General features: G+C 42.9%; 1 protein-coding gene across 1 annotated transcript in view; it reads left to right on the top strand.

Annotated features, from left to right (window-relative positions):
- The first annotated feature begins 18,068 nt into the window (after positions 1–18,068).
- Positions 18,069–19,002, top strand: part of itga5 (integrin, alpha 5 (fibronectin receptor, alpha polypeptide)) — a 32,538-nt gene continuing 31,604 nt past the window's right edge. Inside the window, exon 1 of the mRNA XM_085345038.1 lies at positions 18,069–18,507. Coding sequence (XP_085201164.1) covers positions 18,299–18,507 — 209 coding nt within the window. The 5' untranslated portion in view covers positions 18,069–18,298. The remainder of the gene's footprint in view (positions 18,508–19,002) is intronic.

The following is a 19,002-nucleotide window of genomic DNA, read 5'->3' as shown; positions in this document are numbered from 1 at the left end:
CAAAGCAACAGCACTTTCAAAAATACATATTCAATCCCCTTTCTTACTGAGTCAAATAAAATAATCAGTATGACTTTCATGCCTGTAGGATGTCTGCAGGAAATCTCCAGCCAACAAGTTTAGAATAATGTTTGGAAACCTCGAGCTTGGCCCTGAATAAAGTTGACACAGGCTGCCTACCAGCACATCTAAACATTAAAGTGCATCTATCTTATCAATTCTTTTTTTTTTTTTTTTTTTTTTTTTTTTAAATGACATCAGAAACAGCAGTATGCGACATTACGTGATGGCAGAGCTTCAGTTCATCCTTCGTCATTTTTTTTTTTTTTTTTTTTTTTTTTTTTAATAAATAGGACAGGGGGAATGAATGAGAGAAAGAGGGGGAGAGAAAGAAAGAAAACCAAAGGGGAGAAGAGACGGTGAGAAGGGGGGGGGGGAAGAGAGAGAGAGAGAAAAAAAAAAAAGAACTCCTGGGTCACCTGTATGGAGAAAAAAAACAAACAAACAAAAAAAAACAAACAGAGGAGACAGCAAACAACAAAGAGCAACATAATAATAGAGAAAACAAAGCACCATCACAATAAACTAGCTAGCCATAGATATCAATATTTACTAAATAATAAACGATATTGTGCAGCACGCAAGATAGACAGCGCACAGTGTGCTTTGAGGTAGCAGCCAAGAAAGCTTTAGTCCGCGTCTGTGAATACCCATGTGTGCATACCTGTGTGGATCAGCATGCTTGCATTCCAAAGGTTTCTCCATGTAATGATCTGCTAGGGAGTGTGGGGGGGCCACAGCCCCGTCCTCCAGGGTGTGAAGCGGGTATGGAGGAGATCAAAACTCCAGACATCCAGAGGCCCCCAGAACACAAGAGACCATGGAAGACCAACAGAGGGGCAGCCGCGCCACTGTTCCAGTAAGAGCTGAGGAGAGTCCCAGATGAGGGCTCGCCCAGCAGCCGCGGAGCAGAAGTCAGGGGGAGTTGCAGTGACGCGCCCGTGAGCTCCGCCGGCCCCCAGCTGCACCTGAGTGACCGAGCCCCAGGCCGAGAGGCCGGGGGCACCCCACCTCCAAAGGGGCCCGAGCGAGCCCCAGGCCCCAGGCCCCGACAAGCGGCCGCCAAGGAGTGAGCCGGTGTGTACCCGGACGCCCACCCCCAGACACAAAGAACCACCAACACACCGACACCTGAGGGAGTCCGCCACCGGCAGGGGAAGTGGTGGTGGGTGGAGATAGGCCTCCAAACCTTGGAGGGCCTGAGGTGTCCCCAGAGAGGTGGCGTCTGATACCCAACCTGACATATAGACACAGACATACAGGCACACACAGACACAAACATCCATTCCCACCCTCATGCTCTCATATGCACTCACTCCACACTCAACCAACGTGGAGACAGACATAAAGAGACGCTGTACACACAATCACACTCCCCAAGCGTACTCTACAAACCGGGTCTAGGTACCCTTGCCCCTGGAGGGGGGAATTGCACCCAGACCCAGGTGGTGTTACCCTTTTCCCTGCGGTGGGGAGAGGCAGACCACCCCGACTCCGCAGCAGCAGGGAGGCCCCACACCCCAGACCGCAGTCGGACGGCCAACTCCTCCTACTAGCCCTCCCGCTCCAGCAGGCCGCAGAGAATGGGGGTGGGAGAAGACTCCAAACCTCCCTCCACCTGCTCATTGTAGTGTTGATGCATATGTGTTCTAAGGTGCAATTAAATTATCTTATCAATTCAAGGTTAGATAGCAAACATCTGTGTTTTTCTTAAAATGTGACTATTCTTTTAAGTAACCTGTGCACACATACTGGTGATAAGTTCTCGCTGTTTTCCCACTAAGGCATTGTAGATGCTTTTTGGCACCAATGTGTATCTTATGTGGGAATGCCTTTCTGTCAGATCACTTGATCTTTTCTCTAACATTTTCCATGACTAAAGACTTTGCCAAGTATGTTTTAAAGACAACTGGAATGGAAGAAAAGCTGCAGTCTAGCAGTCATAACCAAACCCCTCAAAATTACAATCTCTTTTCAGGAAATAGTTACAGCATGTAACTCCGTGTAAAACCACAGCTTGTTTGCGTTGCATCACCGATGTCCGACTCAGCAGTCTCCCCACAGAACAGATGTCTCCCGAACTTGATCTTTGCATGGTTGAGTCACCGACTAAAGATACAGATTCAATTCTTCATTTTTTACAGCAATACTTCTTCATTTGTAAGGACTCTTTTTGCCTGAAAGCCCTTTACAATACATGCAATTGTTTCATTAACAGATGATGTAAATGTGAAACTTTTGCGGTAAAGATGAAGAAAAAAAAAAGAGTGGGCCACCCTCAGATAATTCCACTATGATGAATAAAGATTTGGATCCCAGGGCTGGAGAACAATCAGCTGCTGTTCTCACGAGTACAGCTAGACTTGCCTTCAGTTCCTCTGTGATGTGGGGTGAGAAAGAGGCTGCTGCCTGTGAATCATTTCATATTCATTTTTGCTGCTATATAAATATACAGATGTTTGTCCTGATATCACCTCAGTTTTCTGCTCACTGAGATCTTCAGAGGGATGCGAGCAGCTGGAAGACTGAGACCAGAGGAACCAGATGGTACTTGTGGAGTGCAGCCTCTTCCATTGCTATAGGGTTGTGGACCCTCCAAACACCTGGAAATAGTGTGGGCATAGAATTGCAGTGTTTGCCAGAAAATATCTGGCATTGACTGTTGGTCTGAAGTTTCATTAGATTGACATGTGTTGAGAAGTGAAAAAAAAAATCACATCTTTAGAAGTTTCTGTAGTTTTCCATCAGCGCCTTGGATGAAAGAGATTTCTTTAACTCAGAACATAATGATTTATGAATAGTTTCCAATGTGTTTTGTATGAAAATATCTCATCTTTTACAGTTAAAAGGCTCCAATAGATTGCATGCTCTGAATTTATCTCATTTCTCTTTTGCTAGGCGTGTGGTGGTTTTAATTGGCTGCAGGAGGTTCGCCTGACATGACTGCTGTGGAAATAGCACATTACGAGCAAAGGAAAGCCTTACTCATACAGCGCACACATAGAAGTCTCTGTAACTGTGTCATCAGTGAGCAGGCAACTCAGCTGAGAGAATGAGCTCCCCACAGCCAGTAAATGACTCCACCCAGCTGGTCTCTGTTGTCTTTATCCAAAAACTCCCCTCTGCACGTCATACTAACATCATCTACATGGCCTGCACCACAACTGAGAGACATGGAAGCAATTAGCAGCAAGCACAGAAACATATTGTATAGGCAGGGTAAAGTCCAGTCTGAGCTTCCTAAGACAAGCACTGGCTCTGTTTTAGCTTGCAAGCAAACTGATCACTGCTGTCAGGAGTGGTGTAAGGAAAACGGAAACTCTTTATGGATGTCTTATTCCAAAAATGAGTAGAAATTCCCACATGGAAAAGACATAAAAAAAACTTGTTGACAAGCTGACTTGATTCATATTTAATTCTTAGAATTATTTTGGCTCAAAAATATGCTTTTGGGCTGCATTCCTGGCTAAATAACACTCTGAACCATATTAGTTTCACAAGTAATAGAAAGTAGTCTCATTATGGGTTAGGTTTAAGACTGTTAACGGAAAAAACAATTAATGAGCCAGGGAATGGATTTTGGGGAAAAAGACGGAGTAGTAAAGAGACGTTTAATGAAAGCTGCAATCAGATTAAATGAATCAGGACTTTACATTTTTGAACTAGCTGACTAAATGTCAGAATATTTCAAAATCTGTTGAATGTAAATTGTTTTCTTCGATGCCTCCTAACATTATGAACGTGGACTGTTTATTTGCTCCATACCAACAGTATATATATGAAGTTTTTGTACTTTTTTTTAGCCTTTTAAATGATTGCTTTCTCATTTTCAAAGTGTGTCTTAAAGTGGGCGAGAGACCCATTCTGCATGTAATGATTCAAAACCCTAGGTTCTTTGTGAAAACATTTTCATGGAAGAAATCACCAGATTACAGATTTTACAACTTTTTGTTTCTGGGGTTTTGAATTTAGTTCCAGGAGTTAATTCTCGGATGTCAGAGCAGTTTGGATGCAACTAAAATATATTTTTCCAAACCAGTCAATTGTAATATTTGCATGACCAGACTGGTTAACAGTGTGTTGCCTTGGTTAAAGGTTGTTCATAGTGCAAAAAGAAAACTAACTGGAATACTTTATAAATGGTCAGCACTAGTGTGAAATATATGCAGTTTATAGTAATTAGTTTATAGTTAATATATGCAGTTTATAGTGGTCTTTATCCGTCTAATTAATTCTGAATCCTGATGATATTTATTTTCACCACTCAATGCAACATTTCCTGTGATCCTCCCATCGTATCAGTGCTTTTCTTTCTTGTTACTCCGTCCTTCCACCCAGCCGGAGGTCATTATCATTCATATGGGGTATTACATAGTCAACAAGTTATTTCTTCCAAAAGTAAACCAACTCCTTAGTGACTGTGGTTCTGCCAGGTCCTGATGAACGGAGGTGGATCTGTCCAGAAAAGCTGGACGCGCCCATGACAGCAGCTCCTCAGAGAATCCAGCTCTTCTTGTTACTCATGGAAACCAACATGTTAATACACACAACTTTGCTGCAAGACTCAAATGTTCCGGGTTGTCTTCTCCTTCTTACAGGGGTGGGACAGTGGGGGGTAGCTGTGCTTTGATACATTCTTTACACTATAATTGCATCAGTCAAAATGACAGAGGCAGACAGAGGGATTTCTTGTAAAAGAGAGTTTTTTGTCCTCATAACAGCTCCTTTACCTAGGCAAAATGTGCACAGTGATCTGTGCCAAATCCCTAATAAAAGCCAGGCACATGGTGCATGACGAGTGAGGCTTTCACCGCAAAACTCCAGAGGGAAGCGCAGCAAGAGCGACGAAGAAAAAGGAGGAGAAGGTGGGATGTAGGCAAAACTTCCCAAGATCTGGAGAGATAACAAACTTTAACCATTATACGCCCCGTGTAGTCAGGCTGAGCTATGCAAGCATTAAATCCTTATTTGTTTCTGGGATTTCTCCATTCTTTCGCAAGATGAGTACTACTGACTGATAAGAGGAAAGTCAGCAAAACACTTTACTGAGATAATTCTTTAAAACAGAGCCAGCTGCACTTTTGAGAAAATTATCTCCCGCTTGACATCTTATTGATTTGGCTTAATGGATAAAGCACCTAACTGCAACCACATGCGCGCACACACAGATAACCACCCAGCATCAACTTTGAACTCACTGACAGTTTACTGAAACGCTGCCAGAAATATTTTAGAAGATAAGCAAGTGCTGAGAAAATGTTAAAAACTAAGAATGGTGTAATACTGTTTTTTTTTAAATCACTTTGTCTGAAATGGAAAAAGAGGGGAAAACGGTGGGATAGTTGGGTAATTTAGGACACTGAGACCTCAGATTAGGTGATTCATCATCATAGTTTTGTGAATCAGAAGTTTTATCAAGACCACCAGACTTTTTACCCTCCTCTGCTGGTCATGTGTGAGACATCGGGCAACTAAGAACAGAGGCTCCACTTTAGTTTAGCTTGTACTCAAATCAGGTCATAAGCTTAAACACTGAGTACTAGTACTGTGTGATGAATGGTACACAGAAGTCTGCTGCCTTATTTAGAATTGTACTTGGAAGAGAGTTTGAGTCACAAGACATTGACGGCACAGTCTCTCCCAAGGGAATTCATTACAGAGAATGAATCAGCATTTTATACAAACACAAGGTATTGGTGTTTATGCTCAGTAGAATTTGCGTGAGTTCGATATTACCATGAATGGTCAGTCTCTCCTTAGAGTGAGACATTTGGTCTCCAGGTTGTTCAACATGAATCAGCATTTAGAACAATGCTGTGACTTCCTGAAGGATGCTGGAAATGGAAAAGTCATCTTTCAGTGAATTTTTCATTGGACAATGATATGAACTGAAATGAAACTGTAGAGGAGACATAACCTCAACTTATGTTTTCATTATTGTTTTATTTCATAAATGAGCATCATGACAGATATTTAGACATTAGCTTTTTATTCTAGTTACCTCATCAAAAATGGGCGTGACCCTTCAAATCAGGCTCTATTAAAAACAGCTGTACTTAGTTTGTCATGTTTCTCTGGAAAAATGTTGGAGAACCCATAACCACAATAACTAGAGAAAGACTATTTACAGAACATTGTTTGTTTCATTTAGAGGAGACCTTAAAGCTCATACTCCTTAACAAGGATGTCCAAGTATTTCCAAAAATAACATTAACAGCTATCAATAGGTGTACAACTTATCCCTGTTAGATGTCATGAAAAAAAAAGTTTTGCAGTTTTGCTGTGTTAAAAAAAATCCGTTAAAGTGTTAAAAAATTAATAAAACAAAATGGTTTGTTCAGCTGTCTGATGCAAGCCTTCCGTCTCCTGTTTTATGAGAACTTTTACGAGAGGTTGGCAAATGGCAAGATAATGTTTTCCAATTGTTTTCTACCTGGGTGTTCCACTATAAAGAATTTATTTAAAGTGAAATAAGAGTTGAAGCTCTGTTGTTAAAAATGTATGTTTTGTCATTTTCCCCACAGGGCAGAAGCTACAGCTGTAGCAGAGAGTAGGTGGTCTTTCTCTAAAAGCCCGGAGCTGCGTTATATTCCATTACTGGTCAGGCCACAGTTATGTGTGGCCAGGAAAATGCATTTTAGCCATAAAGCAATTAATGTAATAACAAGGGTTTTACATAAATTCCAAATGAAAGTAAAATGGGTGCTTTTATAGTGACAGAATTCATTGCGGTCTCAGATTCAGTAACAGGAATGAAGACATCAACACAATTGCATAAACAACATGTGACGTTAAGTAAGCTGTGAAGTGAGTCTCCGTTCCCCTGAGGTGAAGGAGATTCATTAGCGGCATGAACAAGCAACATTCCTTAAGACAAATGCAGGAAGACTGGGAATTGTTTGACTTCAATGCTTGACTGTGCTGGCGACCTGGCACTCTCCTAATAATGCAACACAAACTCCCTGATAAAATGTGCCAGGATGTAACAATCATTAAGATTTACACAAATTATGCTAATACATAGAACCAGGCTTCATGCAACGGATAAACCTGTATTTTCTAAGCAAAACAAAAGGCAAAATGAAAAAGTTATTTTTCTGTTTTTTCACTCCAGAGCACGCTGTTTGAATTATGGATTCTTTAAAGACCCATCATACAAGCTGTGGCAGATTCAGTATCAAGTCTCAGTGATGGTCTTAAAAGCGCAGGCCTTTGTAAAAAAAAAAAAGATTTTCCATGGAAATGTACCAGAGCGGGATGCAGCAGCAATAAAATACCTGCCTGTGTGGTTTTTCCTGCTCTTTGATACGTGCTATTGTTTAAATTTGAATTGACTCACAATGCGGTGATCTGCTGCTTACAACACCTGCTTATTTATTTAAAGGCTTATCATATCACTGAAGAAATAAACTCAGAGAACAGGTGGAGATGTTTAAATGATAACACATAAACTTTGGCGACGAGTCAGATTTCAACTGGAGGAAAAACCTGCAGTTGAACCATAATATTACTACAAACCCTGAATCCTTTCATTAGAGAGGACACTTCATTTCCACTCTACTCTACTCTGTTTGCTTGTGTGCACGGGTTGGTTTGTTTGTATCCCCTCCACCAAATATTTCATTGAATTCCTCATCAATAGAAGCACCAAAAGCTGATTGGGTTTCCCATTACCTCTCGTCCTGTGCCTCCTTTACTCCTATAAGGGTAAGAGCTATTACTAAAGAGCTTCAGACACACTGCACATAACCTTGCTCTGACTTGTACATTAGCAAGCTGACAGCATACCCTCTTCATGTTGGTTCAGACCAGCTGATACTAATAATGCACTGATCATAAACCTCAGAGGGCTTCTATATAAGGCTGCACAAGCATTCATGACACCTCGGTGGTCTGCACAGCATTGACATCAACATTGACTTATAAGGAGGAGCCGCACAGATTAAGGGGAGTCAAGGGATACTACATTTTTAATGGGCATTTGTTAGTCACCATACCGAGTAGTGTCTTCTTAAGGTTTCCAAAGGGTGACACGACTGAAATATGGTACATTCTTTTGAGGCCGCCACATAGTTTACGACCTACTGTGTTGTTCATCAGCCCCAGTAAGCAAAGTCTGCACAGGAAATAACACACAATACATCAGGAAGTTGACAGAGATGACAGATAGGGTAGAATTAATGGCATTTTACCCTGGCAAGTGGCAAAACTGTAATGTTGGCCATATTGGAGTAAAAGCTAATCTATTCTAAAGTATCTCAAAGCAGAAATTCATGTTATCCACATGACGGATGTGAATCATCCCCTAGGTTTTCCTCCTGTGTCACCGTGAAATAAGTATTTCTTACTAGTTTGGTGATTACTTAAGTTTCAGAAGAACCTTTAGCAACAATAATAACGGTAATTATTTTTTGTAAGACTTATTCAACTTATTCAATCTTGTGGCTGCAAAACAAGCCTGAATCATCACCCCTTCACCACCATGCTTGACAGTTGGAATGAGGTGTTTGTGGGCGTTTGTTTTGTCAAATGCGGTGCTGCTTTATGGCCACAGTCTGCACTTTGCTCTTGTCCATCCAAAAGGATTGTTCCAGAATTCTTAGAATTCTTGTGGCTTGTTCAGATGCAGCTTTGCGAGTCTTAGGTGTGCTGCCATGTTCGTTTTAGGGAGAAAAGGCTTTCTCCTGGTAACCTCTTAAAAAAAACCCATGCTTGTTCAATCCTATTCTAATTGTACTGTAATGAACTTGAACATTTATCATGCAAACTGAAGCCTGTTTAGTCTGAGTGGAGCTCCTTTTTGCAATTTCACAGGAGTTGCAGTCTGGCGTCGGGGTGAATTTGTTGGGAAGACTGTGGCTTTTTGTTAACACAAACCTGAATGCTCCAGACCAGCAAACTGCCAAAACTTCAGCTTTTATAGAGGTGGTTATTATAGAGGTGCGTTTTTCACAGGATTGCGTAGAAACCTGTGAAAACTTTCTTATCACTCATGATTTAAGACCCGTTTTTCCTTGTCCAATAATTTGATTTATGACCACATATCAACAAAAAACATAAACTTATCATATATGCTTCCATTTTAGTATTTTAAAACATATTTAGTAGGGTATTTTATTCGTGAAGAAATCAAGTGAACATTGCACTTGGGTATATACACAGTAGCCTTTGAAAAAAAATCATTAATCAGCCTTATATCTGCTGAGCCAAAATTTTAAACAAGCACTGCTGTGTCTATGTGAAGCCTCACAGAGCTGCTGAGCTGTAAATTAGTTGCTATGAATCAAAAAGACAACAGTTAAAATGCTATAAGCACAGAGGAGGTTGTTTTAATGATTCTGCACTGCATGGTTCTGTGTAAAGAGAGTGATAAATGTGAGCTTACACTTCAGGAAGGAAGCACCAACCTGAAAGCATTAACCAGAAACATTCAGGAAACTATGAACATATTTTGCCCCTTATATTGGTGTAGATGATGATAGTAAATGTAAAGATCACCCTTGGTGTATTCTTCATCTGTCAAATTAAAAGCAAAACGATGTGAACTTCATTATTTTCATGAGTTGTATTTAGAATTTTTCCATCAGTGAAATAAAATACATGTCTTCATTAAGTTGAAGAAGTGCTGAATGTCACTGCATTAGAGTGTCATGCATAAGAGTTCTGATGTCTCTATTAATGAAGTATCTGAAAGCACGATTATGCACGCGCTTAAACTGGCAGTGGGTGCTCTTAATTTTCCTGATATTGCAACAGTAACATGAGGCTATAAAAAATGAGCATATTTTTTCTTTGTCTGTGAGTAAAAGAAGAAACCGTAGCTCTATATATATATGTATATATATATATATATAAAAAAAAAAAAACACCCAGCATGCCCCTGCGGGCGGTTTATCCTTCAAGCTCGGGTCCTCTACCAGAGGCCTGGGAGCTTGAGGGTCCTGCGCAGTATCTTAGCTGTTCCCAGGACTGCGCTCTTCTGGACAGAGATCTCCGATGTTATTCCCGGGATCTGCTGGAGCCACTCGCCTAGCTTGGGAGTCACCGCACCTAGTGCTCCGATTACCACGGGGACCACCGTTACCTTCACCCTCCACATCCTCTCCAGCTCTTCTCTGAGCCCTTGGTATTTCTCCAGCTTCTCGTGTTCCTTCTTCCTGATATTGCTGTCATTCGGAACCGCTACATCGATCACTACGGCCGTCTTCTTCTGTTTGTCTACCACCACTATGTCCGGTTGGTTAGCCACCACCATTTTGTCCGTCTGTATCTGGAAGTCCCACAGGATCTTAGCTCGGTCATTCTCCACCACCCTTGGGGGCATCTCCCATTTTGACCTCGGGACTTCCAGGTTATACTCGGCACAGATGTTCCTGTACACTATGCCGGCCACTTGGTTATGGCGTTCCATGTATGCCTTGCCTGCTAGCATCTTGCACCCTGCTGTTATGTGCTGGATTGTCTCTGGGGCATCTTTACACAGCCTGCACCTGGGGTCTTGCCTGGTGTGATAGACCCCAGCCTCTATGGATCTTGTACTCAGAGCTTGTTCTTGTGCTGCCATGATTAGTGCCTCTGTGCTGTCTTTCAGTCCAGCTTTGTCCAGCCACTGGTAGGATTTCTGGATATCAGCCACCTCCTCTATCTGCCGGTGGTACATACCGTGCAGGGGCCTGTCCTTCCATGATGGTTCCTCGTCTCCCTCCTCTTTCTTGGGTTTCTGCTGCCTGAGGTATTCACTGAGCACTCGGTCAGTTGGGGCCATCTTCCCAATGTATTCTTGGATGTTCGTTGTCTCATCCTGGACTGTGGTGCTGACACTCACCAGTCCCCGGCCCCCTTCCTTCCGCTTAGCGTACAGCCTCAGGGTGCTGGACTTGGGGTGAAACCCTCCATGCATGGTAAGGAGCTTTCTTGTCTTTATGTCAGTGGCTTCTATCTCCTCCTTTGGCCAGCCTATTACCCCAGCAGGGTACCTGATCACGGGCAGGGCGTACGTGTTGATGGCCCGGATCTTGTTCTTACCATTCAGCTGACTCCTCAGGACTTGCCTGACCCTCTGCAGGTACTTGGTGGTTGCAGCCTTTCTAGCGGCCTCTTCATGGTTCCCATTTGCCTGCGGGATCCCCAGGTACTTGTAACTGTCCTCTATGTCTGCAATGTTGCCTTCTGGTAGTTCAATCCCCTCAGTTCTGACTACCTTCCCTCTCTTTGTTACCATCCGACTACACTTCTCCAGTCCGAACGACATTCCAATGTCATTGCTGTATAGCCTGGTAGTGTGGATCAGTGAATCGATGTCTCGTTCACTCTTGGCATACAGCTTGATGTCATCCATGTACAGGAGGTGGCTGACAACTGCTCCGTTCCGTAGTCGGTATCCGTAGCCAGTCTTGTTAATGATCTCACTGAGGGGGTTCAGGCCTATGCAGAACAGCAGTGGGGACAGAGCATCTCCTTGGTAGATCCCGCACTTGATGGTGACTTGTGCTATGGGCTTGGAGTTGGCCTCTAGTGTTGTACGCCACATCCCCATTGAGTTCCTGATGAAGGCTCTTAGGGTCCCATTGATCTTGTACAATTCTAGGCATTCCAGTATCCAGCTGTGGGGCATTGAGTCATAGGCCTTCTTGTAATCAATCCAGGCAGTGCACAGGTTGGTCAGTCTGGTCTTGCAGTCTCGGCTGACTGCTCTGTCTACCAGTAGCTGGTGTTTTGCGCCTCTGGTATTCTTGCCAATTCCTTTCTGTGTCCCACTCATGTATTGACCCATGTGCCTGTTCATCTTAGCCGATATGATGCCTGACAGGAGCTTCCATGTAGTACTGAGGCAGGTTATTGGTCGGTAGTTGGAGGGGACCGGTCCCTTCTTGGGGTCCTTGGGGATCAGGACCGTCCGACCTTCGGTTAGCCATTCCGGGTGTCTCTCGTTAACTAGCAGCTGGTTCATTTGTGCTGCCAGACGCTCGTGGAGTGCAGTCAGCTTCTTTAGCCAGTAGGCGTGAACCATGTCGGGCCCTGGTGCTGTCCAACTCTTCATACTGGAGACCCTTTCTTGGATATCTGCCACTGTGATGGTTACTGGACCCTGTTCAGGGAGGTCGCTGTGGTCTGCCCTCAGATCCACTAGCCACTGAGCATTGCCGTTATGGGTTGCGTCCTTCTCCCATATGCTCTTCCAGTATTGCTCCGTCTCCAGCCTTGGTGGTGTTGTTCTCTTATTATTGTTCCCTTGCCACTGAGAGTACACCTTTGCTGGTTCTGTGGAGAACAGCTGGTTTATTCTCCTGCCTTCTATCTCTCTGGTGTACCTCCTCAAGCGGCTGGCCAAGGCTGTGAGTCTTTGCTTGGCAGTTTCCAAGGCCTCAGGTATGGACAGCTTGCTGTATTTCTTATGCACCTTCTTTGTCGCACCTTTCTGCAACTCCGTTAGTTGGCTAACCTCCCTCCGTGCTACTTTGATCTTGCCCTCTAGCCTCCTTCTCCATGGAGGGTACTGCCCCTTGTGGCTGTTCAACTTATAGCCAAGCATCTCACTGATCACTGCTGCCGTATTGTAGATCAGCTTGTTAGTGTCGGTAATCGTGGTTGTAGGTATTGTCCGTAGTGCTGCATTAACATCATCTAGCAGACCTTCTGAGGGTACTTCACGTAATCTTGGTAACCGGCTACGGGGGATCCAGGTTTCAAGCTTGGCCATTATCCTATTTTTCAGGTCAGTTCCTCTCGCACTCAACGATCCTTCTCCTATCGCACTTGGGGCTATGTACCCAATCTCGGGTGATGATATCTCCCCCCTGACCTGGCGTCCTGACTCCTCCTTGCCGTAGCATTTGTGTTGTACCTCGTCAATCTCTAGCTGTGAGAGCAGTCCCTTCTTTCGAATGTTGGAACACTGAGCTACTAGTTGTTTCGCCGTCATTGTGGATGTTGGGTATCGAAGAATCCATAGGTCCGTCATCCTATTCATGTAGCCCCTTCCGCCGGGGTTACTTGCGTAGTAGCATTCCAACAACGCCCTGTTTTCGTCTCTTGCCCACCGATGCCTTCTTGTTCCAGTAGCCCACTTTTCGTCAGGGTGCCCTGGTTCCTCAACACCTGACGCGGACCTTGTTGATCCGGGCGACGTCCGAGCCGGCATGCCTTCATATTTATCTGTCTCGCTCATGTCTGCGGTAGGCTCGCTTAGCATAGGGGGTCTAGCCTTAGGACCCTTACTGGATACAGACGCCCCAGGCAGGAATCGAACTTGCGATCCTGGGTTCCAAAGGCGTGTAGTCTAACCACTACGCTATATATATATATATATATATATATATATAGAGAGAGAGAGAGAGAGAGAGAGATTTTTACTCTAGTGCAGTTTGTTTTTGTTCCCGCAAAGCCGGGTGCGTCTGTTTCCATATGAGCTCTATCAAACATATTTAGCCGAGGGAGTGGGTGTGGGAAGCAAATCGGAGGGAATGTGTGAATGGTTATGTGTGTGTGTGTGTGTGTGTGTGTGTTAAACAATACCCTGAGGCTCTCTCAGTGCTCACACTGATTCAGTGCCCTCTCCTGCTGTACCCCCAGATCCACACATTTTAACAGTCGCATTCCTTCGCACAGGGGCCTGGCGGCAGCCCTGTAGTGCACCTGCCCCAATAGCAAAACACAGAAGGGGGTCAGGGGGCATATCATTACTCTGTGAGACAAATAGACCATCCAAACAAAACATGACACCCTGAACGTGAATGCAAAATTGTCCAAAGGGCAGTGCACACATTTTTTTTTGTTCAATATTGTGTTTTAATTCAAATTCTGCAGTTTTGAGACCTCAACAGTCAGTGTCTTCTTCTTTTTAATGTAATAACATATAAATGTTGCTTCCTGAGTCCAGCTTGAAGTATTTAAGCACTATTAAGCTTCACTGCTGATACCAGTATTAAAGTGCGTTTTCACTCTCTTGCCAGTCTTGTTCAATGCTCCATAGCCAGGTGCTGGCATTTTGTCTCACTTTATCAGCCTGGACACTCTGAATCAGTGACCTTTCTCTAAAGGATGTCAAGTATTTTATGCAGCCTCTTAAAAAGTTGTGTATTTAGGCAAACATGTCAATTGAGGGACCACAGAGACTAAACACTCCATGAAGCGCAGTGAGCTGTAAATGCAGGCAGGTTAGAGAGGCTTTGTGTGTGTGTGTTATGGATCGTAGAACAAGGCTGGTGGAGTTGATAGTGGGGTCGTTTCCCCGCTTTAGTACCCTGCTTCCTTAAACTGATTTGCAGATGCACATAAAAACCAAAATTGCTCATTTTCAGCCATTTTATGACTCTTTTAAAAAAGGCAACAAAACAACGGACACTGTTTGAGTTATCTTACTACCCACACAAGTTGTCTCAATTTGTTTGTATTGACAGTAAAAGCTCATAAGAGGAAACCATAATGCACCAGGGTGGGTAAACTTTCCCTTGTAAGGAGCCTCCGGAAAGATTTCAACATCTGAAACAATCATATGATTCAGCCACTGTGTTGCTAAGAGCTTGTGTTGAAAACAATAGACGGGCTTCTCAGCAACACGGGCCGGCTCAGGACTTCCACCCCATCATGCCAAATCTGTCATCCAGTATGAAGTGTCTCATACTAGCGGGAGATATCAGCAACACTCACCACCCTTCTATTATAAACATGGGGAATGTTACAGAGTGCAGATGGGAAAGCAAAGCTGATAGGAACTGACTGCGCATATATTCAAGGTGTGTTTGCGAGTGAAGTGTAACAGAGTGAACAGTATGAACCCAGTGAAACAGGAAAACCAGGCAGGCTTTTACACTAGAGGAATTTCCTGCCTGTAAGATGTGTGTCATTGTGTTTCTCCTGCTTAGGAGAAACAGACAGACAGCTTTTAGGCTTACCATTTACATTAGCTGAAGAATCTAATTTCAGTGTCCTATTCCTCTCAAAGTCTTTGTTAGGTTTTACACAATAATATAGCCCTCTATTCAAAAACCACATTCTCCATCATTGGCATCATTTTTCTTGATTAGAAAAACTTTTTATTCTGAGCAAAATTCCACTAAATGTTAAAAACACAAGAAACAAACAGAAGTTAAACTTCTTAATCATTGTCACTCGTGACCTGTCTGGGTTTGAACTACTGAGTTATCTGTTGTGGCCTTTATTTACTGTCTGTTTCCCGGTGGTAAAATGGTGTTTACTCTGTGACTTAAAAGCAAAACAGTTACCGTCAGGGTGTCTCTCCAGCCCCGTGGAGCCTATCAGTATCATCTCACAGTTGGTGACACAAAGAGAAATGAGATCAGGAGGTGGGATGGAGGTCGGTGTCTTCTGGAACAAAGATTAATAGCTGGTAATGACTGTTTGCTGAATTAGAGCTAGAGATTACCTTTATTTTGAAACTTCGAGTATTTTACAAAACTGTCTTCTTTGCCACAGTACACCTACAGTACAACCTAATTTCGGTTGGGGATTTGAGTGTTTGTGGTATTAGAAACTAATGTAGTGTTAAGCTGGTAGACACAAACTGCTTAGGAGGTCTGGGAAGCCTGATTCCTTCTCACTTCACACTCCAACATTTTTCATCTTTAAATGTAAAGTTTAGTCTTTGCATCCCAAAGCACTCTTCACAGAGCTCCCTCTATTTAACAAAGCTTAAATGATTTTATTCACTGTGAATATATTTTTTACAGTTGAAGTGCACTGCTCTATTGCAGATCCACTTTAAAAGGGAGAACAAAAGAAATAACTGTTATTTATTAGTAACAGTCTTATATCTAAGCTGGGGCCACCACACCCTTAGCTTAAGACAGTGGTTTTCAAACTGGGGGATGAGCCCACCTGGAGGGTCACATAGTCTTTGCAGGGGGTCATTGAATACCAAGGAGTGAAAATAACCAGAACAAATGTGATTTATTTAAGGAGAATAAAAAGTGAGAGTTTTCTGATGCTATTAGACTAACCTTTCATCAGAAATTTCTTTGGATTTATTTTAACTTAATCATTAATTGAAAACGATGTCTGTTCTTTCTTTGCCTTTGGGGGGAGACCTCGACCTTGTTGCACTGTGTAAACCAACCGAGAAACAGAACTTACCCATGTGAAAGCATGATTTCACACCTTCACATCTTGATATAGCTGTCCTAACATGTGATAGATGCTTGTTTGTTGTAAAGCATATCCTCAGTTATTACAGAGAAAGAGTCAAGAGACACTATACGTGTGTATGCATGGGTTCGCATACACGTACGTACTGCATAGAGGCTATACCACAGTGCCAATATGTCAGTTCTATATTTAAAATAGTTGACCAGCTGTGTTGAGTCCTGTGAAGTGTGCTATAAGTGTTTTGCAGCACTTCAAATCTGTTGCCATAGAGGCTGAGTGATGATGTCAAAGTCCAGGCATTGGAATAAAACCACACCCCCTTTTCAACCGAAAAGACAAGATGGAAAATACTGTTCAGTTAGCCAGACCCAATTACACATCACCGAAAGCAAAAGAGACTCTGGTTTTAGGCACAGAACATACTTAATAACGGAGCACGCTTTGTGCACTGGCTTGTTCCTGCTTGATGGCGTACATGCAGGTATGCATGAAAAGAAGTAGAGGAGGAATTACTTCAAAGGAAAATGTAACCAATACTCTGATGCTTTAACAGGTCACACAGATAAATGTGTGTGCACAGATAGCACGAAACCTATGGCTGTCAGTAAGTAGACAAAAAAGAAGCCCGTGATGACTAAGAGCTGATTATCATTTGCTGATACTATTATACCCTGTGTCTAACCTCATGCATGAGGTCATAGGACTCTGATTGCACCACCATGACTACCTCCAACTGCTTCAGATTTCAGAACATCCAGAAGCATCATTATAAAACAGCAGTGCACCTTTGGAAGATGCACTATCTTGTTATTTGAGAGCCATCGTGTGTTGGGGTTTCTGAATAACAGACCATGACCTCAGCTGAAAACTTTCAACAACAAATGTTTTTTATGGGTACAGCTCGTTTGTCTATTAACCACACCTTGTGCTTTGGCTCAAAATGAACCAGCACTCTCATCTTAGGGACTTAAAAACAGAGTAAGAGAATGAGACCTCTCTGGGATTAAGGCTTTGAACCATCGAGCACCCCCGACAGCTGTGAACTGCCCCCCCCGACCCTCTGGATTACTCCCATCAGTTTCTGCTCTGTGTGTCAGAGCACTTAGAAGAGTTATAAATATGAGCAGCACTTGACAGAGAGTTCATGTTGCTACTGCCACACAGCCAAATTTGGCCCCTGTGTTCAATTCCTGAGGCCTCAGATGAATCAGCTAAACCAACAGTCACTAATTCCAGTCGGCCTGGATTGGTTTATTAAAGGTCTCATTGCAGTGAGTAGATGCTTTTCACAGCCTAACCACTTTCCTTGCTCCTCTCTCGTGTGACTCAGACAGAAATACATAATCTTCCTACACCCCCCCTTAAGCTCCCCAGAAGACATCATATGCCCAAATCAGATCCACACTGTAATTAGATAGAAATACATATGGATCACACATTGAGATCCAAGAGTGGCTGATGGACGTATAATTAGTACAGATTTATGCAAATAGGTCATAAGGGAAGGGGAAAAGGCACATGGGAGTCTTGCATTTGGAAAGCGAAGCAGTTATATTTATAGTTTTAAAAAAAGCGTGAAGTGACGTTTCACTGACCTTTCAATCACCTAGCAGCCTACCTTCTCTGCCAACAAATTTGGTCTCAAAGGGTCACGATAAGTGTGAGATAAAATCAGAAAGAGGCTTTAAGGTCCATTGTTAACAGTCTTAGTGTGAGTGATAAAAGCATTTCTATCACATTAGTAAACATATGGGTTAGTGGATTAGAAGATCCCTCTTCGAAGTTTTTTTTTTCTTCTCCCCTCTCTCTCTTCGTTTTTTTAGGGAATCACAAACTCCTCCTCTTCTAAACTCTGTTACGGGTCTGGGAACTCCCTGCTGTATGTATCCTGATTAGGTGAGCAGAGAAGGCGTGGGTCTGAAGAGGGGCAGAGAGAGAGAAGCCGCAAGAAGAGCGGGGACGCCGAGAGGAGCTGACGGAGCATTAATGAGATATTGGCCGCTTAGAGTTACAGGGATGCAACTGTAGTTTTACTCCCCACTGTTTACAGGCTTCATCTACGGACTAGAAAACAAAACATTTGGCCAATTTCGCCATTCAAAACTAACTTTAGTGGATTAATTTATTGTCAAAAATGGGCTTGGTGAGATTTCTCACAAAGACGCCGGGGATAGTAGCCTTTCTCGCACGCTCATTCCTTTGTATTATCGGGCTATTACTGACTTTTTCTAAGCCTGCCTGCAAGGCTTTCAACTTGGATGTGGAGAACCCAGCTGTTTACAGCGGACCCAATGGGAGCTACTTCGGATATGCAGTTGACTTTTATTTGTCTGATTCTGGCAGGTAAGTGTGCTTAATATAGAAAACAGAAAATGTAACTGCAGAGCGTTATGTAGTAAAAAAAAAAAAAAATATATAAATAACATAGTTTCCGTATAAGGTCTGAAACATTTGAGGTTTATCTGGGCAATTCAAGTTTCCCAGTTGTACGCAAATATTGCGCACAGATTGCAGTGTTCATTGAAGTATTTCGGAACTTCTGGCCAAACTTCAGCCATCTACAGCTCACCCGTTAAAGTCAGAAGTTTCCAATATTTCATTTGTGGGATGTTGTTTTGGCTCGGAAAATCGGGGTTTTGTGTGTATACTGTGCTTCCTGGACGCATGCCTTGCGCACAGAGCGCACACGGTCAGTCTGCCTACAACTTACTGCAATTGAATTTATCCAGAAAATTTGATTTTTTGTTGTAAGTGTTTTCTGAAATAAAGCCCACATAACTCCAATATAAAAGACTGAAAGCTTCAAAATATAAATAACATAGTTTCCGTATAAGGTCT

This window comes from Diplotaxodon limnothrissa, linkage group LG20 (assembly GCF_057381915.1).
Source record: "Diplotaxodon limnothrissa isolate DT_005_m linkage group LG20, D_limnothrissa_male_GT1.1, whole genome shotgun sequence".
NCBI classification, from domain to species: Eukaryota; Metazoa; Chordata; class Actinopteri; order Cichliformes; family Cichlidae; genus Diplotaxodon; species Diplotaxodon limnothrissa.
Note: the sequence above shows the minus strand (reverse complement) of the source record. Positions and strands in the feature narration are given on the sequence as shown.